The sequence below is a fragment of the Peromyscus eremicus genome, chromosome 8a, assembly GCF_949786415.1.
Source record: "Peromyscus eremicus chromosome 8a, PerEre_H2_v1, whole genome shotgun sequence".
Lineage (NCBI taxonomy): Eukaryota > Metazoa > Chordata > Mammalia > Rodentia > Cricetidae > Peromyscus > Peromyscus eremicus.
Window position 1 is genome coordinate 12,725,482 of NC_081423.1, and position 23,720 is coordinate 12,749,201.

The 23,720-nt window shown below is 46.9% G+C and overlaps 1 protein-coding gene across 3 annotated transcripts in view; it reads left to right on the top strand.

Annotated features, from left to right (window-relative positions):
• The first annotated feature begins 5,413 nt into the window (after positions 1–5,413).
• Pkd1 (polycystin 1, transient receptor potential channel interacting) overlaps positions 5,414–23,720 on the top strand; it is a 51,291-nt gene continuing 32,984 nt past the window's right edge. For all 3 annotated transcript variants that reach the window (XM_059270193.1, XM_059270194.1, XM_059270195.1), the window contains exon 1: positions 5,414–5,628. In XM_059270193.1, coding sequence (XP_059126176.1) covers positions 5,414–5,628 — 215 coding nt within the window. The remainder of the gene's footprint in view (positions 5,629–23,720) is intronic.

Consider the following 23,720-nt stretch of genomic DNA (forward strand, 5'->3'; position numbering starts at 1 on the left):
AAATAAATAAATAAATAATAAACAAACCAACCAAGCCCAGACTCCTTCTCTTCCTGCTGCCTGGGGACCTGGCTGTAGAACTCTCAGCTCCTCCTCCAGCATCATGGCTGCCTGCATGCCACCATTTTCCATGCTACGATGACAATGGACTAAACCTCTAAACTGTAAGCAAGCCCTAATGAAATGCTTTCCTTTATAAGAGTTGCCATGGTCATGGTGTCTCTTCACAGCACGAGAACACAGACCAAGACAAGCCTAGACGAGAGAATCTAGACCACTGGAGACATGTCCTAGAAAGGATATTGGGCCTTTTGCTACTACTCCCCCCAAACCCCAGCTTTGCCATCCTGAGGTGAGCAGCTTCATGGCCACATTCTCCCACGGTAATACCCTGTTTTATCATGGTCCCGAGAACAATGAGGCCGATGGACGAAACCATCAGCCAAAATAAACCTTTCTCTTTTTTTTAGCATAAGAGAGAGAGAGAGAGAGAGAGAGAGAGAGAGAGAGAGAGAGAGAAAGAGAGAGGGAGAATTTGTGTCGGGCAGTGGTGGTTCATGCCTTTAATCCTAGAATTTGGGAGGCAGAGGCAGGTGGATCTCTGGTTCGAGACGAGCCTGGTCTACAGAGCTAGTTCTAGGACAGCCAAGCCTACACAGAGAGACCTTGTCTTGAAAAACCAAAGGAAGGAAAAAAAAAAAAGGAAAAGAAAGAAAAAAATGTATTGTGTGGAAATGGGATTAAAGGCATTTACCACCACATCCAAACACAGACACTTCGGTCATTTAGAAAAAAGTATTCTGGGCCTGCATGGCACATGCCCTTAATCCCAGTACTCCAATTCCAGGACAGCCTGGTCCACATAGTGAGACTCTGTCTTTTTAAAAAAGTGGTAGAAGCCAGGCATAGTGGCACACGCCTTTAATCCCAGCACATGGGAGGCAGAGGCATGCAGATCTCTGTGATTTCAAGCATAGCCTGGTCTACATAGTGAATTTCAGAGCTATATAGTGAGACTCTGTCTTGAAACAACAACAACAAAATAATAATAATAATAAAAATGAAAAAGGGGGTGGAGCTTGAGAGATGGCTCTGCAGTTAAGAGTGTGTACTGTCTAAACAGAAGACTCCAGTTCGGTTCTCAGCACCCATGTCAGGTGTCACTCCAGCTCCAGGGAATCCTACACCCTCTTCTGGCCTACACGGAACCTGTACACATGTGAGATGCACTCACACAGACACACACCACACATATACACAGAAATTAATAAAAATAAATATTTTTTAAAAGCATAGCTGATTAATTTGTTTTACTTATTTACTTAGTTTCACTGTTTTCTTTCTTTTGTTTTCTGTTTGTTTTTTGCTTATGAGCTAGGATCTCATTATGTAGCATTGGCTGGCTTATAACTGACTGTGTAGACTAGGCTCACTTTGAGATCTGCCTGGCTCTACCTCTGAGATTAAAAGCATGTGCCCCTCTGCTTCACTGTTTCCTTGTGGGTGTATCTTTCTGCCCTCTGAGTTCTCGAATCTTAAAAATCTGTCATTTGACTGCAGTGAAAAGCTTGGACTTTGAATATAATTCTAACCCTGCTACTTACCTGCTGTGTGACCTGGAACATTTCTTGACATCTCTGTTTCTTCGGTAATCTCATTTCATAAAGGAGTAACAATGGTCTCAGCTACAGCTGTTGAAATTCAACAGAATACATCAATGAAAGAGCAGGTGAGGAAGTGTGGGATGTGGGGTCCCTTCCTTCCATCTCTCAAGATGTCCTCACTGCTCTCCTGTTCACCTCTTTGCCGGCATGCTTCCCTTAACCTGTAAAAAAACCTTTCCCAGGTACTAGGTACTGCTCTGTCCTTCCTTACCCCATGCTGTTCTCCTTCCCCACACATGGAGGCTGTTCAGGACAGACCACAGACTTTGTTTACAGTCCTTACATGCCGCCAACTTGCTGGCATGTGGCTTCCTGCCAAGTCTTCCATTCAAAATGCCTTCTGTAAAGGTCACTTCCTCACATCTTGCCTTTTGCAATGCACAGGTGACATGGCCAGGGCCGAGATGACCTTGGAAAACCCAGTCTCTGGGGTTCTAACAAACTTGGGACAAAGGCTCTCTCTAGGTGGCTGGTAAATATGTGTCCTTTCGGTCCTCATGCCAGTGTTCTCAAACCGTTTCTAGAACACTCTCCATACAATTCTGTATTAGTTTATAGGTTTTCAGTTGTTGTTAGGTTGGAGCTCCTCCCTATACTAACTTCTTCCTCCCTTACATCTGGCAAAGTTGAACTTGAGAATTAGACTACAATCCTCCCTCAGTCCAGGCTTCTGGGTGGAGACATTGTGTTTGCTTCCAGGTTATTCGACCTCAAGGACCCAGCCCACTATTTGCTTACTGTTCATCTCTGCCTTCTGCCTGTGTGGCATCTACCTGCTCTTCTTTGGGACTGGTTGTACCAAACATTTTAGTTTATCCCTAAAATGTAGAATCATGCATTCGATTATCCACAGAAGTATGGTGGTACCCGCTTATCTCCTGGGAAATTGCAGAGCTCTGTGTGGCTCATGGCCCTAGCCAGCAGCGACTGACTTCCACATGTGAGCACACACACACACACACACACACACACTCATAAAGTTAAAAAAATTTTTTTGAGACAAGGCCTCAAGTTGTGCAGACTAGGCTGGCCTTGAACTCAAAGAGATCCTCCTTCCTTTGCCTCACCAGTGCTGCGGTTAAAGAAGTGTGGCACCACTATGCCTAGCCCAATAAAAATTAAAAAAATAATTGCTGGGTGTGCTTGTGCACAACTTTAATTCCAGCACTCTGGAGGCAGAGGCAGGTGGGTTTCTGTGAGTTCAAGGCCAGCTTGGTCTACATAAGGAGCTCCAGATCAGCCAGGGCTACTACGTGGTGCAACATTATCTTAAAGAGAAAAAAAATTTAAAGCCTTATCCATAAAGTATAAGTGTTTGTCAGATATGATGGTTTATGCTTATAATCCCAAATTTTAAGAGACTGAGGCAGGGGGATTGCCGTAAGTTGAAGCCAGCCTGGACTATGTAGTTCCAGGCCAGCCTGGGCTACAGTGTGAAAAAAACAACAATATGACAAAATCCCCACACTAGGCAGATGTGGAAGGAGCATGCTGTTAGTCTGGAGGCAGAGGCAGGGGCAGGTCAATATCTGCAAGCTTCAGGCCAGCTACATAGTGAGACATTGTCCAAAACCACACACATACACACACACAAACACACAAACACACAAACAAAACCTTGAGATACAGTTCATCAAGCATGGTATCTAGTATCTTCTAAAGACAATTCATTTATTTATTTATTTTGTGTGGTTTTGTTATCCATGTACTCTCAGGAGGTTGAGGACAGAAGGACAACCTTGGAATCCCCTGCTTGTATGCTGCCATGGGTGCTCTGAACTGAACACTTGTCTTCTAGAGCTCCTAAGAGCTAACCCTCTGTCTCTCCAGCTCCACCCTCATACCACCCCAGTGTGTGTGTGTGTGTGTGTGTGTGTGTGTGTGTATTTCGTATTTTCTTTTCTTTCTTTCTTTTTTTTTTCTTGTTTTGAGTTTTCCAGACAGGGTTTCTCTGTGGAGTCCTGGGGGTCCTGGAATTCATGCTGTAGACCAGGCAGAGATGCCTGCCTTTACCTCCCAAGTGCTGGGATTAAAGGAGTATGCCACCACCATCCTGCAGTGTGTGTATATTTTTGAGAGACTCATTAAGTAGCTTTGTTAGGTTTGGAATGTATTAAGTAGGTAGGATGACCTTGAGCTTTCGGGAATCCTCCTGCCTCTTATTCCGGATTGTTGGCCTTAGTAACGTGTGCCACCACGACCTAGGCATCTTAATATATTTAATAAGTCTGTTCAATCACCTTTACTAATTCCAGAACATGCTTACTGGCCCCAAAGAAACTCTCACCTCTTTCCCTCTAGCTTACAGCACTCATCAACTTCCTGTCTTCGTGGACTTTCCTCTTTTGAATACTTCTTGTAAACGGAAACACAGAACATGTAGTTCTTGTTATTCGTCATCTAAGCATGTTTTCAAGGTTTATTCAAAGTACTGGGTTTGGAGTATTTTCTTTCACGTTAGTTTTGTCTTAGGTCCTGCGCACAAGGATCTGTAGTGGTCTAAGTCTGAAGACTTGCGGGGCGGGAGGGACAGCAGCTTCCCAGCACCTCAGCAGCCGCAGGGGGGGCTGCGCGTGGGGTTGGAGGGCACGGCGATGAGCTTCACCCACTCCAGGTGAGCGCTATTTTGTGCATCACTTCTGAGCCCCTGCAGCGTCCTCTGGCAGAGGTCCATGAGATGACGCAGCAAGTATTTATTGGCTATCTACTGTGTAGGCTCAGGTCGGCGGTACTCTCCAGGGGCAGAAGACTTGCGGAGTGGAAACGCATACAGAGGACACCCAGAAACAGTAGGCCGCAGTTTTTTTGTTTTTAATTTATTACTAGTGTAGGGAGCGTGCTATGGCGAGGGTGTAGGACAACTTTGTGTAAGTTCATCTTTACGTGGGTTTCGGGATCGAGCTCAGGTCAACAGGCTTCGCACGGCTAGTTCCTTTTTCTGCTGAGGCATCGCTCCCGCAGCTATTGGTGTTTTCAATGCTGTGACTGTTGATTACTGAAGGCTGGGAGCAGAGAAACCTACTGACGCCGGGGAAGCCTCAACAGCCAGAGGACCTCACAAGGGAGCTCGGGAAGGCGGGCTGAGTAGGCTGACGCCCTCCGGTCTGACACCGCCTCTCTCAGTAGGGGTAGGGGACTGACCCTTATAATAACTCCGCCCACGCGCGCCGCGACTCTTACAGCAGCTTGATGGGTGGGGCCTCTTAACGCTGCAGCAGAAGGGACAGAGCCTCCTCCACCCTCTAGTGTTGTCTGTAGCGGGCCCAGCAGAACAGAGGGCGGAGCCTTTGAAGGCCACCCCCTCTTAGAAGGCCCCGCCCCCAACGCTCCTCGAGTACTGGGCGGAGCCTAGTTGGATGCCCTTCCTTCAGGGCCCGCCTACTGCAGGATCTGCAGCGCAGAGGGCGGAACCTGTGACGGCCTTCTCTTCATCCAGCCCCGCCTACGGCCGACTTGGGAGCGCAGGGGCGGAGCCTGAGGACGTACCGCCTCGCGCCGCGCCGGGGGTGGGGTAGGAGGAGGAGCCGGCGCTGGGTCTGCAGTGCAGCGCGAATGCGCGAGCTGGCGGCCAAGGCCCTGAGGTGCGGCCTGCCCCAGAGCGCTGAGCAGCTGTCGCACCGCAGACAGGCCACGGCCGCCGCGGCATCCTGTCCCGGGCCGTACCATGAGGTCTGCGGGCCCCTCCTGAACTGCGGCTGCCGGCGCACGGGGCCTCGGGGAGCCGGGGCCATGCGCGGGCTGCGCTGACGATGCCGCCCGGCGCGCCCGCTCGCCTGGCGCTGGCCCTAGGCCTGGGCCTGTGGCTCGGAGCGCTGGCCGGAGACCCTGGGCGCGGCTGCGGGCCTTGCCCGCTCCCCTGTTTCTGCAGTCTGGCACCCGACTCCGCCTGCCGCGTCAATTGCTCGGGCCGCTGGCTGCAGACGCTTGAGCCGAGTCTGCGCATCCCTGCTGACGCCACCGCGCTGTGAGTAGCTGCGCCCAGGCAGAGCTGGCGGACGGGCGGTTGCCATGGCGGCGGGCGGCCTGGCTAGAGCATCACGGCTGGGTTCTGCGGGAGCAGAGCGGAGGTAGATAGGGCCCTTCGGGAGCGTTGCTGCGCTGTCGGCCGCAGGGCGTGGGCGCGGTCCGGAGCTCGGGCCGCAAGACGCAGCGGGGCCTGGCCGCTCCCAGGGCGAGGCTCCAGTAGGGATGTCGGCCCGACTAAATAAGGAAAACCTTGGACCTCAGCCGGCGTGACCCAGAAGGGTAGCCAAAAATCCCGGTTTCTGTGAAGACTGATGTCTTACTCTGCGGGGCTCCTCAAACAGGAGCTACAAGCGCGTGGGGCGTGGTAGGAGGCTTTGGAATAAACGTTAGAGACTACTTGAGATGCGTCCTGGGCTTGGGGATTTCTGTCAGGGCTCAGAGCTAGCACCCAGGGGAGGGGTCCAGACAAGAATTTGATCAATGTGTAAGAATTGTCTATGCTTAAGGGACAAAGTGGGTCCAGCGTACTGCAGGCTGGTCTTGGCCCCTTATGGTGACTGCTTGAGAAGTGTTAGGGAGTAGAGGGTATGATGAGAGTGGGCCTCAGGTAGGGCTTCCTTTTACTAGGAACTTAAGGCAGGGAAATTGCCAGGAGGGGTTGAAACAATTGAGACCGGGTCAGTTTTGCGTTCTGAAAGTAATACAGTCTCACTGAGAGATTGCCTTGAGCCAGGCTTAACTAGGCTCTTTTTTTTTTATAGATTATCACACTTAATTCTTAGTCTAATTCCCTGGAGGGTGGTAGAGCTAGACCCTTGTTTTGCAGGTGAGGAAACAGGGTTGGAGACGTGATGTAATTTGTTCAAGGTAACACATCCTAGACACGATAGCCTGAGGTTTGGACCTTTTGTGCTAGGGACCAGGGTTGGATCAAGCAAGATGAGGAGGACAGGTTGCAGATATTTGTCTCAGGGCCTGCTGATTACAATCCCTTAGATTTCCTGGGCACGTCAGCTCCAGAAGTCCCTGCTGAAGTCCCCTCAGGAACTTATTACATGCCCAGGCCCATTAAAGTAGAGCTGGGTCCTTTCGTTGGGTTTTCTAATGCTCTTGGGTGACTCCACCTTAGTAAGGAAGCCCTGTGTCCTTTGGAGCTGAGATTTGGGGCTTCCCCGGCCTGTCATCGTGTTTGTTCCTTGACTACTGTAGCATTTGTGGTGCAGCTGTGTCTGGAGACGGATCCCCTCCAGTTATCTAGCAGTACCCACAGAATTGCATCAGATTCACCCTACCTTTTATTTATGGATGCTGTGAATAAGGGCACTTCTTTTTCTGCTGGCTTGGCATCTCTGGGCGTCAGGCCCAGCTCCTGTTGGTTCCTCCTTCTCCAGCCCCTACTGGCTTCCTAGGAACTGTCTAGGGAATGAAGGATGAAGGCCTGTGGGCTCTGCAAAACAGTGAAGCCTGAGCTGTTGCTCTGGGTTTTGGTGCAAGAGGTTTTCTGAGAGCTAGCCTAGCCTGAGCTCATAGATTTCTCCAAGTGTTAGCCTCTCACAGTCTGTGGAGAGATGTCAGCATAACCTCGTGTGGATAGATGGGAAAAGACTCCACATTTTTCTTTTTACCTTCAACACTGCTTTTAAGGGACTTACAGAGCTGGGAGAACCAACTGATAGGAAGCTGAAGCCTCAGGGGCAGGCGTTCTCGAGGCCAGTCTGTGTCCAGTAGGCTGTCCATCCTACAGACTGCTGCTGCACATCAGATAGATGGTTTTCGCTGAAGGAGAAGGACACAGAGTTCAGGCCATTGTTTAGGTGCTCAAGGAACATTGTCTTTCCAACTGTGGTCAGGCCCTTCTGTATGTGTGTGGCTCCTTGGCAGGACAGCTGTGTCCTGGTAGTAGGACAGCTGGTCTTCTTCGAGCATAGCTTCCCATCATTTCTTGGCTTAAAACCACACTGCTGCTTCAGAAAGGTGACATTACTGGCAGGGTGCTGCTACTTGACTGACTTTGGGCTTTACTACGGAGCATTTAAAGCCTTGTTATTGTGAAAAGTATATAGATCAGAGTAATGGATCTCACCCTTCTTGCCTGTCATTCTTGCCCTATGTTTTGAGCCAAAGACCAGCATCTTAGTGTTTTATAAAACCTATGAATGTTCTAATACCCAAAACACATAATCTATCCTAATATCCAAAACACATAATCTATCCTGATACCCAAAACACATAATCTATCCTAATACACAAACACATAATCTATCCTGATACCCAAAACACATAATCTATCCTGATACCCAAAACACATAATCTATCCTGATACCCAAACACATAATCTATCCTAATACTCAAAACACATAATCTATCCTGATACCCAAACACACCTAAACTAGGGCATGCTTCCTCAGTTCTGTTGGATGTCAATTGTGGGCATTTTTGGTTGTCTCTCTTTTAAAGTTTGTTTTGTCTGTTTTGGTTTTTCTAGACAGGGTTTCTCTGTGTAGCCCTGGCTGTCGTGGAACTTGCTCTGTAGACCAAGCTGACCTCAAACTCAGAGATCTGCCTGCTTCTGCCTCCCGAGTGCTGGGACTAAAGGTGTGCCACTATGCCCAGCTGTTTGGATTTTTTTCTTTTTTCTTTTTTGAGACAGGGTCTCATGTAGCCCAGGCTATGGTTGAACCTTCAAACCTTTGATCTCTTGCTCCAGTCTTCCTAGAGCTGGAATTACAGATGTGTACCACCAGGCCTGGCTCTGTATTTTTGGTAGTTTAAATTAGGGTCCAGATGAGGTCTACACACTACAACTAGTTGATGGCCTGAGTCTAGCTAATGGTTAGGCATTTTCTCGCAGTTCTCTTTTTCTACTTTTGACTTACAGAGGAAACTAACTCCTTTATCATTAAGTTTCTAACTGATAGAGCTGTGAGCTCTTGGCATGTCTCTGTCCTCTGTGTCTTCAGCTCTGTTGTGGAGGGCCACAATTTTTTTTTTTTTTTTCCGAGACAGGGTTTCTCTGTGTAGCTTTGTGCCTTTCCTGGAACTCACTTGGTAGCCCAGGCTGGCCTCGAACTCACAGAGATCCGCCTGGCTCTGCCTTCCGAGTGCTGGATTAAAGGTGTGCGCCACCACTGCCCAGCGGAGGGCCACAATTCTTGTAAGGGTCTCTGGGGCCTCTGGGGCTAGTGACTATAGGCAGGAAGGACATTCTGTTATTGAAGAAAGCTCTCTGGGACATCCACCTGACATTAGGTGTAAACTGTCTTTTGGCTTCAGATGTTGTTTTAGTTACCATTTCTGAGTGACATGTGCTGTACATTTTGGTCAGGATAATTTTGAGTTCAAACCAGCCTAAGCTACATAGATAGGCCTTGTCTTTTTTTTTTTTTGGTTTTTCGAGACAGGGTTTCTCTGTGTAACTTTGCGCCTTTCCTGGATCTCGCTCTGTAGACCAGGCTGGCCTCGAACTCACAAAGATCCGCCTGCCTCTGCCTCCCAAGTGCTGGGATTAAAGGCGTGCGCCACCACCGCCCGGCTAGGCCTTGTCTTAAACAAAACAAAACAAACAAAAATAGGAAAAAACACAGTGATTTGGTGCCACTCTATTAGTACCAAAAATAGTCTGCTAGTATCAAAAAGATGGAAGGAGCTGGGAACTCCGGAGGCAGGAAGATCTCTGAGTTCCAGGACAGCCAGGGCTACACACAGAGAAACCCCATCTTGAAAAGCAAAAACCCAAAACATAACCCTTTTGAAAAAAGGAAGGCCGGGGCAGTGGTGGCACACGTCTTTAATCCCAGCACTCAGGAGGCAGAGGCAGGTGGATCTCTGTGAGTTCGAGGCCGAGGCCAGCCTGGTCTGCAAAGCAAGATCCAGGACAGGCACCAAAGCCACACAGAGAAACCCTGTCTCCAAAAAAACCAAACCAAGAAAAACCAAACCAAAAAAAAAGTTAAGGAAAGGTAAATCTATGGAGACAGAAAAAGATTCATAGGGTAGTGAGGGTAGATGGCCAAGGATTGTGGGGCTTCTTTTGGAATGATGAAAATATTGTGAAATTAGTGGTGATGGTACCCAGGCTTGTGAAGATACTAAAAAGCATCAAATTGTAAATTTTGAAAAGGTGTGAACTTCATAGTATTTGAATTTTGTTGTTGATGAAAATAAGCTTTAATTAGACCAAGTAATAAATACATATGAAGATGCAGAGTTTGGTCGTTGGGAGATCAAGTGTGGTAGTACACATTATGGTCCTAGCACTAGGGGGCGCAGAGGCAGGAGGATTGCTGCAAATTTGGGTCCAGCCTGGTTTAAGCTTGAGAGACCAGGAAAACCAGTCTCTAAGGAGAATACCCAGGAGATGCACTCCAGAGCTTGTGTCCTGTCTGTCATTTTCTTTCTGTGGGGCTGTGGGATGGATTCTCTCGTTTCTGTTGTATTGACCATGAAACTGAGGCTCCCAGATGTTGAAGTACTTTTTAGAGTCATATATTGGTGTGTCGCCAAAGAAGTGAAGTTGTCAGAATGTTTTACAGCGGACCCCAAAGACTGTACTCAGGTTGGTTAATATATTAGGGCCTCTTCTTGTGGGCCCAGGGGGACCTTTGAAGTATACACCCAGGGGATCGTATGGATTGTTGAGGTACTCCCCCCCCCTTTTTTTTTTTTTTCTGACACAGGGTTTCTCTGTGTAACAGCTGTCCTGGAATTCGCAATGTAGACCAGACTGGCCACAAACTGGCAGAGATCCACCTGCTTCTGCCTCCTGAGAGTTGAGTACTGAGATTAAAGATGTGTGCCACCATGCCACCCCCTCTTTTTTAATATATATTTTTCAAGATAGTATCTCACTATGTAACTCTGGCTGTCCTGGAACCCACTATGTAGACCAGGCTGGCCTGGAACTCACAGAGATCTGCTTGCACTCTGCCTTCTGAGTGCTGGGATTAAAGGCACACACTACTATTCCCAACTTCTCCCCAGTTTCTATATGTGCTCCTTGCAGGTTCCTAAACTTGCCCTGTTCCCCTTGCCCCAGTTCCTTTTTTCTGGAGGGAGGCATGGGAATCTGTTATCAGTCTTGGGGTTATGTCCCAGCTTTTGCACTTCCTGTGTGACCTTGGCTCAGCCATTCAGCCTATCTGAGTCTCAATTTCCTTGCCTGTAAGGTGGGTTGTGGGGTCTCAAAGATAAGGGTTTGGGTTGCATGGATAGGTTCAGGCACTAGCAGCATGCTAACACTACAGCTGTTTAGATAGGTCCCCTTTCTTTTTCATGTTTCCTGGGGGCTGTTCCCTTGTCCTCAAGTACCAGCCACCAGGAAATATACCTCAAGACCATTCTGCTGCATTGCAGACAGAATGTGGGAGCCTGAGTGTGGGATGTGTGTTCAGGCCAGATGTTGTACAGATAGGAGAAGCACAGACCACTGTGAGCAGGCAAACTCCTATTCATATCCTATTCATACCTCAACATCTAGGTCAAGGAGACCTGAAGTCCAACCTCAAAAGATGCCTTTAACACTATGAGGATGCATTTAGATCTACTCCTAGCCCAGTACCCACTCACCTCTGGGTGTGGTATGGGGCAGGTATGGTGGTGTGTGTGTGTGTGTGTGTGTGTGTGTGTGTGTGTGTTTTCTTTTTCACTTTTTTTTTCTTTTTGTTTTGTTTTGGTTTTTTGAGAAAAAGTCTTACTGTCTCATTCTGTATCTCTTACTGCCTAGAACTTAGTATGTAGAGCAGGCTGGCTTCTCACATGGCATCAATGACTCTGCTTCTGTCTCACTGGTGCTGGGATTATGGTGGAAAACCAACATACCTAGCTTTCCTCTTACTAACCTCAGCTTTTATTGTCTTTTTATACACTGAAGGGCCTGTATGAAGCAGGAAGGCTGTGTTGAAAGCACACCATGGCATCTGCTGTCCCAGTTCACCTCATTGTCTGATTTGGGTGTTAATGTGATACTGCTGTGTATTCTGCTCCCATGTGCCCAGTGAACCTTGGCTTGCAGTGCTGGGCTCTTATGGGTTTTAGGAAACCCAGAATGTATGTGAACCTCAGTTTTCCTGTCCTGTTTTTGTTTGGAGGAAGAGTCTCACTGGATACCCCTGCTTGACTTTGCACTTGGCATCAGTCTTCCTGCCTGGGGTTTCAGTACCTGAGCCACCATGCTGGGCTTCCCCTTCTGGGTTCTCCAAACAAGGTGGGCAAACAGAGTGTCTCCACATCGGCTTCCTGTGTAGCCGCCTTCTGCCTTCTCCGGCTGCCTTCTGCCATCATGTGACTCTCACTGAGTAATGCCTGATCCTCCCTGAACCTTCCTAGGGCATAAGGGGCCATTCACTCCCTCTTCTTTATCCCAGGGTGTCTTTGCTGAGAGGGAGAGGAGCATAGTAACCCTGGCTCCTGAGGGAAACCCTGGCTTGGGTTGGGTTTCAGTTGAGGAAGCCATTTTGGATGGAGACACATTTTCCTTTCCGGAACATTGCTGTGGCCAACATGAGCAGCAGGAGCCCAGACAGCCGGCCCGCCTAGTGCTCTGGAATGAAAACACCCTGCTTCTCCTGCTGCTGTCGTCTGGGCTCCGTGCTCAGGCCTGGCCTGCCTCAGCTGTCCGTATGGCTCCAGCTGGCCTGGTGTGGGCGCCACAGGGCGTGAGCAGTCTCTCTGAAGGACGAGCTACAGCTGGAAAATGCAGCTCATGTCTTTTCTCGGAACACCTCGTTCTTTCTGGCTTGGCAGAAGTCTTCTTCGTAAAGAGGCCTTGTGATGCCCAGGCACTAATTGCCAAGGAGAGGGGTGCACTTGGGGGTTAAGGTAGGTAGTGCTTCCTCTCCCTGATCAACTCCTGTGGGTTGGATCTGGCAAAATGTGGTATCCCTAGTGCTAAGAAGGCAGGTTGGATCCTATGAGAGGCCACCTTGGGAAGGACTTTGTCCCTCTGGCAGTGACAGAAGCCAACTTCTCTTGGTTGCAGTCTTTAGGGTAAGGGTTATAGTAAGGGACCACCTTGCAGCTGGAGGAGTAGAGAGGCCTCAAGGGTCCTGAGTCCCCATACTGCTTCATTGCCCTGGCATTGTGCTGGTTCTTGCCACTGGCCATGCTGATCCCCAAGTGGTTGAGGTGTGACTATGGCTGGACTGAGGCTCCTGCCCACTACAGGATACCACAGCCCTTAGAAAACCAGGGCAGCAATCGAGTCCCATCTGCCTGTTGATACCCTTTCGAGAGCTTGAATCTACTGGCTGCTGTGGACATGTCAGGTAGTGTGGAGGAGGTGGCAGGCTCTCTGAACCTTGAGATCAGGGTTGGAGCAGCTCCTGCCCTTGCTGAGTGTAATGGGACATGAGCAGCCACAAATGGTCCTGGCATTGTGTCATGGTGCATGGACACCAGGACGTGGTCTGGAGGGAGGCTAGTGGCTCCAATGCTGGTTCTTTTTCTTCTTTTGATCTGAATAAGTGGCCTCAATGCCTCATTTGTATTTGGAGGTGAGCAGACCTTCCTTCCCAACTGTCTTATTAACATGAGACAGTGAACAGCTCTTGGAACAGCCATTTCTTGGGCTAGGCTGGACTTGTCCCTCAGTATGAGAAGGACCCACTGCTTATCACATTCCTTCTGGTTATGGGGCCTGAGTCTTTGATCTCTGTTCTTGCTTGTAGGTCCCAAGAAAATCCTAGGCAAGTCATGTCATCCCCAGCATCTCATCCTGGTGATAGTTTAGTTGTGGGAGAACTTAGTACTTGTGACAAAGGGCTTTGTAATGACATAAAGAACCTACAGAACATCTTGTACCAATGTGGGACCTCTTCTCCTCCCCAGGCCCTGGAACTCTGAGGTCCTACAGCCTGACTGAGGGACTCTTTAACATGGGCATTTCCACTCTGAGGCTGAGCTCCCCACTGGAGGCCTAGTCCTGGTTTGGAGCCAGTTGAAAGACAGGCCTCCAGGTGCATGCAGAGTGATGGGAGCTATGGCCATCCTCGTTGACCCTTCTCCCTGGAAAAACAGTCGGTACAGTCCAGAGACTGTCCTTTCCACCACCAGTGTGCTGGGGTGTTTTTCTTCAACTCCCCCTTTCCTAAACTTGAATTCATTAATTTAAACATCATTTCCGGCCCTAGAAGCCAGCCTTGCTTGCCATAAATAGAAGGGAACAAAAAGCAAAGAGAACAAAAACAGAGTGAGGCTATTAGACTCAACTGGCTCTGCTGCTAGACTCTGAAAGGCACCCGGAGTGAGGCCAGCCCAGGGCCTCTGCCACTCTGCCCAGACCTAGGACTGTCCCCTCATGGTAGCTTCCATTTCCTTCTGCCCTGGCTCTGTTTGGAGATGTTTATGGGGATCATCCTTGCTGGTTGAGGGGACTCTGTTTTCCCAGAGAGAGGATGCAGCTGAGCCTTGGAGGAGTACTGGGGGCTTCCTCCTTACCAAGCTGGTCTAGCCTGCCAGAGGGAGGAGACAGCTGGCTCCTGTGGGGTGGGTTACATAACATCCACAAGCCGCCCCTCAGAGCTGTTCCCCTTGAGCCCTGTTTCCAGCATGGCGGCCAGCAATGGGCTGGTGGGGGGGGGTGGCTGGCACTCGCCCGCCTGTTGACCACATGTGTCTGGAATGTGCAGATGTTTCCTTTGGGGCTCCAGCTGGCCCTTAAATCCCCCCCTACCCCCTACATCTAGACTAAGGACCGGGCACCTAGTCCATTCTCCACAGCAAAGGAGGAAACCAAGGCTGCTTAGCCATAGGTCTGGGTTGCATCTTGTGGGCAGCCTATTGAGGGTCTCCTATCACAGCTCTGGAATAGGGCTGCTTCTCACAGCTGGCGCATCTTGGTAAGGGCTTGCAGTGTTCACAATGACCCTCCTTGATCTCCACTTTTGCATAGACCTGCACGCTTGCTTTTGTACTATTGCTGTCCTGTTTGCAGAGAGTTGCCCTGAGATTGCCTGCTTTCCCTGTCTCACAGCAGCACCCCAACTTGTATAGCCTGTATGTGGAGGCTCGGAGAGCCCCCTGTTCCTCTTTATTAGAAGAAATTGGGAGTCAGAAACACGATGTCTCTTGTGGGATATGTGAGCCCATGGACATACACTTGGGGGGGGGGGCTGGGGTCCCTCCCATCAGGTCAGGTAGCCCCATAGAGGTGGCAGTATGGGGACATGAGTTGTCTTCTGTCCCTTACCCCATCAGAGTATCTGATCTGAAAGATAGGGGCCCACATGCATAGAGTATAGAAGATCTTTATTCAGCATTCACAACATAGTCACCCATCGTGGAAAAGAAGTGGGGGCAGCAGATAGCCAAGCTAGAAGCACTCCATATCCATGTGGAAACAGGTTATGTCTGTCCCAGTGATGCAAGCAGTATGGGGATGGCCTGCTAGACTGAGAGATAGTATGAGTATTTGCCTGCCACCCCAGTGTGTGTGAGTCCCAGATCAGGTCCCTCTAGCCTTAACTGTGAGGGTATCTATAAATTGCTGGCTTAGGTTTTAGAGGGTCCAGAGTACCCAGCTGGCCTATGCCCTCTCAGGATGTTCTAGGTAGGCTGCTGGCTTACCTCCTCATGGCAGGTAAGGGGCCAGTGGTGCTGCCCCTTGCTTCTGTGTGCCTTCTGCCAGGATACCTTGTGTCTGCCTTTGTCTTGTCCCTGATCCTTACAGGGAATCCAAATATGGTTCCTGAACATCAGACTATAGTGACATCATCTGGCAGGAAGTCAGGCCATCAAAGATGGGGCTAGTCAGGTCTTGGCCATGTTCTTAGAACAGTGATGGCAACAACAGATGGAGACATGGAAAATTTCTGTTCAGGGCCACTGGGAAGGGACCTTATGTGTCCCTCTACGTTTCTCCATGTCCCCTCGTACCACCCTGTCTGTTGTGCTGATCTCTAACCCTGGGGGTATGAGTCAGAGTCCTGTCCAAGCTGTCTTGTCCACTACCCTGGGTTTGGGAATTTGTCTGAACAGAGTCTCTAGGCTCTGTTTCTTTTCTGGGCCATAACCCAAGTCCAGGTGAGGCCTAGGGAGAAGTACTACAAAGCAGCCTCTTGGGAGAGGAGCCTCAGTGCTTCCATTGAGCTTGGTATCACTGGAGGGCCTGGTTGGATAAGGAATTGAAGTATTCTTAGATGAAGGAGGGGTGTCAGTACCCTGAGGCTGATGCTCTCCCCCACCTGGTTTCTTAGGTGACCATAGCAACTAACACTCAGGGTGGCTTTCTGAGAAAGTGAAATTTGAGGGTTCTTCACACTTCCCTTCTCTTACTCCTCCAGTGTTGGAGGCTGGACTGGACTCCATTGTTAGGGGAAAATGTAAGAGCCTGCCTATATTGGTCTCGGTCCCTGCCTTACCAGCCTTTTCAGGGTCACTGCTACTCAGTCTACACCCTGGTTCCTCCTAAAAGTACATGTTTCTGTGCTATCATCGCTGTAACCACTGGAAAGCCTTTGATTAGATCTAGCTGATGTTTCCCCTGGCATGACCATTGCCTCTCATGTGGGAGCCAGGGTGGTGTTAGGAGCATGCTTAGGGGTGGAGGCCAGGCCAGGAAGACCCTGGCCTTTGGCTTCAGCAAGTGGGTAAACATGTTACCAAGTTCAGTCTTGGGATGGTTCCCATTTGTACATGATTTTTTCTGTCTCACCTGTCAGTTCCCAAATAACCATATTAATTATGAAAGCTTGGCTGATAGCTTAGGCTTGTTTCTAACTAGCTCTTATAACTTAAATCAACTCATTTCTATTAATCTATGTGCTACCCTGAGGTTTGTTTCTCTCATCTACACGTACTGTCCATCCTACTTTCCTGCTTCCTCTATGTCTTCTCACATCTCTGCCCTTCTTCCCAGGAAATCCTGGGACTCTAGCTATTGTCCATTCAGCTTTCTTTCTTTTTTTTTTTTGGGGGGGGGGTCTGAGACAGGGTTTCTCTGTGTAGTTTTGGTGCCTGTCCTGGAACTCGCTCTGTAGGCCAGCTGGCCTCGAACTCACAGAGATCCACCTAGCTCTGCCTCCCAAGTGCTGCGATTAAAGGAGTGCACCACTACTGCCCAGCCCCATTCAGCTCTTTATTAAACCAATCAGGGTGACAGAGCTTCACAGTGTACAAAAAGATTACCACAACATTTCCCATTTTGTCTAAATAAAAAGGAAAGGTTTTTAATTTTAATGAATGAAACTATATACAATAAGAACAGTCATCACAGAGCCAGGCCTATTCTTTGTGAGTTCAAGGTCAGCCTGGGCTACAGAATGAGTTCCAAGAAAGGTGCAAAGCTACACAGAGAAACTCTGTCTCGAAAAACAAAACAAAACAAAACAAAACAAAAAAACAGTCATCAACTAAGAATTACATTTATCATGGGGCTGGAGAGATGGCTCAGCAGTTAAGAGCACTGCCTGTTCTTCCAGAGGTTCTGAGTTCAATTCCCAGCAACCACATGGTGATTCACAACCATCTATAGTGGGATCTGACGCCCTCTTCTGGCATAAAGCTGTACATGCAGATCGAGCACCATATACATTAAATAAATAAATAAATCTTTAAAAAAGAACTACATTTATCATGTCCAGTCCATTTGTATTTGACAAATTCAGAGAAGATAATTCCATTATCTGTCCTCTCATGATGAGTCCAAAGTTTTGTACCTAATTTATCTTCTATCATAACTAAAGAAAACTGTAACTATCTAGTCTTCAATTCCATCAAAGACTCCAGAAGGATATAATATTACCTGAGTAAATGGGAAGTGCAGTGCAAGCCACTTCCAAAACTAAGAAACAGAGACATCTGGCTGCCTGGATAGTCACTCCGAGGTTTGTCTACAATGTTGGGGCATCCATCTTCAGCCTACAGGTCTAGAATATCTGACAGACTTTTTTGTGAAGCAGGAATTTTGAAGGACTGTCCTGCCTTATCTTGGCAAAGTCCAACAGTCTTTTTCCTTTATGTCCTGCTTGTCCAGTTTGTACAACATACTTTTAGCAGTAAAAACAAGAGCCATTTCTTGCCCAAATGGCTAGTTTTGCCACATTGAAAGCAAACTCCATATGGAGTTTCTTCAGTGCCCATCATCTTCTCTGAAGTAAATTGGTGCTGCCAGGAGCAGATGTGTCTTTCTTTCATGAAAAGCCCTGTGTTAACAAAACATTTTAAGCCGGGCATGGTGGCACATGCCTTTAATATCAGCGCTTGGGAGGCAGAGGCAAGTGGATCTTCTGTGACTTTGAGGCCAGCCTGGTCTATAAAGTGAGTTCCAGGGCAGCCAGAGCTGTCACACAGAGAATCCCTGTCTTGAAAAAACAAAAACAAACAAACAAACAAAAAACAAAAAAAAATTAAATGCCATATTCTGTAGGTCTTTGAAGCATTTGAAGACCATCTATCTATCTAAAAATATACCTCTGTTTGACCTTGAAAACATGCCTAAATGACTATAAGTTTGTTACAGGTGACTGACTGCTAACCTGTATTTTTTTTTTCTATTCAGAGAGCTATGTTTTACTTAAGTTGTATAAGTGAGATTCCTATTCATCTCCCCCTCCACTGTTTGATTTATGGCAGACATTTTTCTATAGGCTAATCCATAATCTAAAAATATTTTAGTTTCCCCTCTTGAAAGTACAACCAGCATAACCTTTCATCAGCTTGATGCGGTACAAATTCTTATCCTAGTATTGAAATGTTTCACTAAAGCTTGCCCAGTGATTGGGCAAAACCAAAACTTATTATAAGCCATAGTCATCCTAGGGTCCCCCCTCCTAGGTAGCATCCCTGGATCTGTGGGTTGCAGTCTGATTGTCCTTTGCTTTGTATCTAGTATCCACTTATGAGTGAGTACATAGCATATTTGTCCTTCTGAATCTGGGTACCTCAGTCAGGATGATATTTTCTAGTTCCATCCATTTGCCTGCAAATTTCATGATGTCATTGTTTTTCTCTGCTGAGTAGTACTCCATTGTGGTATATGTACCACATTTTCTTAATCTATTCCTCAGTTGACGGGCATCTAGGTTGTTTTCAGGTTCTGGCTATTACAAATAATGCTTCTATGAACATAATTGAGCATGCTAACCTGTATTTATTTATTATCCTAAATAGTTTGTAATAATAACTTTCAAAGACTGGAAATTTACATTACATTGTTAAATGAGCTGCATAAGTACAATACCCTAAGCAAGAGTAGAAACGTATATACAGTATGTCCTAACAAAAATGACATTAAATTTGTATCAATATACAAAAATCCATACCAATGTAAAATATTTGAGACTAGTGGCTGTTCAAAAGTAGACTCAACAATCTACCTTTTTATCTCATAATTTTTATACTATATCTCCTCTTTTTCTCTTCAGAAACAGATCTCCGAATCTAATCTCCTTGGTTCAGTTTTTTTTCTGACCCTGACCAATAACAATTTGTAGCCAACTCTCTTAAGCAATGACAAACATCTATAGCCCACTAAATGACCAAAAACCACCCACCCCACCTCTTCGGATGTGGCTGTTGTGTTCTCTGGACTGCTTCTTGTTGTGTGTGGGTACTTGCATCTTTGGGGACCCTGAAAAAAATTAAGATAGTGGTCAAGTCCTGGCTAGAATAGTCTGTGAGATTGGACCATCTTAGCCAGCAGCCTTGAAGCTGTTCTGGATGCAGAACTCTGAGGAAACTGAAACAGAGGTACTCTGAGAGGCTGGATCATCTGGACACCCGTTTTCATTGGTGTCTGGAACCCTTGTTCTGAAAACACACAAACTTTCAAAGGTAACACACATATCTGCATTAACATAGGTATGGACTATGTGTTGTACATAAACCAGCCAAAGATGATTTTGTTGTTGTTGTTTTATGTTTGACCAGGTTAAATATACATCACCTGTCTTGTTATTTTTCTAGGTTTATTTCTTTATGTCTATAACCAGGCTTTTCAGGGGGTCTCCCCTGATCAAATTAAATCTCTAGCAGTCTTAAATGAATCCACAGCCTTTCATTTTCTGTGGAAACAAAAACATAACCTCTTCCCAACATAACATATTTTTTGACTTCTGTTTTGAAGTTAAGACATTTTAAAAATATATAGGTTGGTTTAATTTAGTATTTTTTTTTATAATCCAGTGTTTATCAACAGCTAGTGTTTGCTCATCAGCAATCAAAAAATTTAAAGTCAATACAACACTATACAGGATCCAGACTGGCTGTGTATTTCCCATCTCTACATGGCTTATTTTTTTTTATTATTTATAAACAATTTAGTTTTTTCTGTGACTGTCTATACCCATTTTCTTTCTTTCCTTTTTTTTTTTCCCTTTTTTTTCCCTTTTTTTTTTTCCAGAGCTGAGGACCGAACCCAGGGCCTTGCGCTTGGTAGACAAGTGCTCTACCACTGAGCTAAATCCTCAACCCCCACCCCCATTTTCTTTCTTAAGTCTACACTCATTTTTAAACACACTGTAACCTGTTTAGAGGGTTTTTTTTTTTTTTCCCATCTGGACCTACTTTTCTGCCCTTTTCTGTCTGCATGAGCAAAACTTAAACTGCTGTGCAGCTTAGCTCATGGCATGCTACCTGCATGCAGCGGCCAGGAGAGGCGTCTCTGTACTGAGGCTGCATGAGAGACTGCAGGACTAGGAAGCCATGTTTGGCTCCGTTTTTGTGTGTTTGGAACCTTTTTTTTTTTAAGCTTTTCCAGGTGTTATGTGGAAATACGTGCCCCGTGGTGGGTGCCATTTGTAGGTGGATTTTTCTGTCCCACCTACAAATTCCCCAGCTCCCAAATTTGGTGACTTCCTATTAATTATGAAAGCTCACTTGATAGCTTAGGCTTGCTTCTAATTAGCTTTTTTTTTTTTTTCCTTCCAAAACAGGGCTTCTCAGTGTAGCTTTGTGCCTTTCCTGGAACTCACTCGGTAGCCTGGGCTGGCCTCGTACTCACAGAGATCCACCTGGCTGTGCCTCCCGGGTGCTGGGATTAAAGGCGTGCGCCACCACTGACCGGCTTCTAATTAGCTCTTAAAACTTAAATTAGCCGGGCGGGCGGTGGTGGCGCACGCCTTTAATCCCAGCACTCGGGAGGCACAGCCAGGTGGATCTCTGTGAGTACGAGGCCAGCCCGGGCTACCGAGTGAGTTCCAGGAAAGGCGCAAAGCTACACAGAGAAACCTTGTCTAGAAAAAAACCAAAAAAAAAAAAAAAAAAAAAAACAACAAAACAAAACAAAACAAAAACCTTAAATTAACCCATTTCTATTCATCTGTGTGCTGCCCTAAGGCTTGTTTCCCTCATCTATGTACTGTCCATTCTACTTTCCTGCTTCCTGTGTTTCCTCGCATCTCTGCCCTTCTTCCCAGCATCCTCTGTGCCTGGAAATCTTGCCAGGCTATTGGCCATTCAGCTTTTTTATTAAGCCAATCAGAATGACACGTCTTCACAGTGCACAAAAAGATTATTCCACAGCACCCATTGATCTTTATATGCTTTGAGTGCCGCCTTTATCTCCCACATGCTGGGATTAAGCCCAGCAAGGTGTTTCTTAGGTTTTTCTCTCTCCAATTCTGGAAGGGGATGAAGGAGATCCTTTACAAGAGGCCTGTTCTTGTTGAGATGCCATCACCACCAGAAAACTAAGTACAATCTTGTGGAGAATGTGGGTCACATGAATCAAGAGACTGTGGAGTGGTGTATAGACCTGGAAGGGCCCAAAAGTGTCCACTGAGTCAGGGTGATGCAGGGTCTCCTGTCCCAGAAGCCTCATTGGACAGTGGAGTATGTATGCAGAGAGAGCTCAAGACATGGATGGCAGGTTGACTGAGGGTTACCAAGACTCTGGAGCTGGAGGGTAGGCAGGTTTTTGGATGGAGCTTGACACTGGAAATAACTCCTAAAAGAGCCTAGCAATGCCAAGGTTATTTGGTTTCGTAGGTGAAGCCTAAGTTACCTACCTTCCTATTGTTAGAGTTAGGGCCTAGACTTCTGACATAACATAGCTACAAATTTAGTAGATGAAAAGCATGATTGCATTGTTTTCATTGGTAGTTGTAAAGTTATGAAAACTTTTTTTTTTTTAAAGATTTATTTATTTATTACGTATACAGCATGTATGACTGCAGGCCAGAAGAGGGCACCAGGTCTCATTACAGATGGTTGTGAGCCACCATGTGGTTGCTGGGAATTGAACTCAGGACCTTTGGAAGAGCAGTCAGTGCTCTTAACCTCTGAGCCATCTCTCCAGCCCCATGAAAACTTTCTTTAATTCTTCCTTTTGATTGGAGTTGTTAGCTACTGAGCTACATCACTAGCCTAAAAAGGAATCATTGACATTTGCTGAATAGTTTATTTAATAGTGTTTGCAGCGAGAGTGTGATTGGGCAGTTAGTGGGTTAGATGAAGTACTAGTGCATTTCCAAGCCTAGGGTTTAGTTATTGTTTTGAGGCATCTCTCTGCATTCCTGGGACTCCTTCATTGGCTTACTGTATGCACCTGCCTCAGCCTTCTGAGCAGCTGTCACTCCAGATGTTTGGTGCTGCAGTAATTCCAACCTTATAGTTTGATTCTTTATTTTATCCACGATCTTTTGTGTAGACTTTGCTTGTTTTGGAATGTAGTTAGGTCTGTTAGGTTTTAGTTTGTTTTTAGATGGGATCTCACTCTATAGCCCTGGCTGCTCTAGAACTTGGAGCAATTTTCCTGCCTTAGCTTCTGTGTGTGTTTGTGTGTGTGCTACCGGACCTGGCTATGTCTATTGTCTTAAAAAACAAAACAAAACAACAACAAAAAAAAACCCACCTTATTTTAAATTTTTTTGTATTTGTGTGTATGTGTGTGTGTTTTGTTAGTCTGCCATGTGTGTGCAGGTTCCTGGAAGCCAGAGAAGGTGTGGGATCCCCTTGGACTGGAGTTACAAGTGGTTGTAAGTTGCCCAACACAAGTGCTGGGAACCAAATTTGGATTCTCTGGAACAGCAGCAAGTGTTGTAAACTGCCGAGTCGTCTCTCCAGCCCCATGTCTCTTGTCTTGATGCTTTGTTTTTGTGCGTGCACAGGTCTATGCTTTGCAGATGCCTGTCCGGCCCAGTGATAGCATGTTCTGGCTCTGTCACAGGTTACAGGTGACTTGAGTTGCAGGGCCAGGCTCTGATTCTTCCTAGTGCAGTTGTTCTCATCTTGCTTTTCTCCTGAGGCTCTCAAAGGCCAATGTCTTTCTGTGACTCCTTCCTCTCTGTCAGTCTGTCTATTCCAGTTTACAGTGCAGTAGAAAGTGGCACAGTTCATGTTCCCATATTTCTTTATTTTTACAATGTATTTTTATTTTATGTCAATGAGTGTTTTTTCCTGCATTTATTTCAGTGCCCCACATGTGTGTAGTGCCCACAGAGGGCAGAAGAGGGCATTGGATCCCCTGGAACTGGAGTTACAGATGGTTGTTAGCCACCATGGAGATGATGGGGACTGAACTTGGGTCCTCTGCAAGAGCAGAACAGCAAATACTCTGAACCTCTGAGCCAACATTTCCCTCCCCCCCCCACCCTCTCTTTCTGTCTGTCTGTCTGTCTATATAGGCCAAAGGACAACTTCAGTTGTCACTCCTTAGGAATACTGTCCACTTGCTGGGTGTGGTAGCATACACCTTTAATCTTAGCACTTGGGAGTGGTGGATCTCTGTGAGTTTGAGGCCAGCCCGGTCCACATAGTGAGTTCTAGGACAGCCAGGGCTACATAGTGAGACACTGTCTCAAAAAAAAAAAAAAGAATACTGTGCACTATATTTTCAGGCAGGGTCTCTCATGGGTCTGGAGCTTGTATAATTAGGACAGACTGTCTAGCTAGCAAGTCCTAGGGATCTGCCTGTCTTTACCTCCTTAGTATTGGATTACAGATCTGCACTACCACAGCTGGCTTTTTAAAAATTAATTAATTAATTATTTAAAATTACACTCATAGCCGGGTGGTGGTGGTGCATGCCTTTAATCCCAGCACTCGGGAGGCAGAGCCAGGCGGATCTCTGTGAGTTCGAGGCTAGCCTGGGCTACAGAGTGAGTTCCAGGAAAGGCACAAAGCTACACAGAGAAACCCTGTCTCGAAAAAAACCAA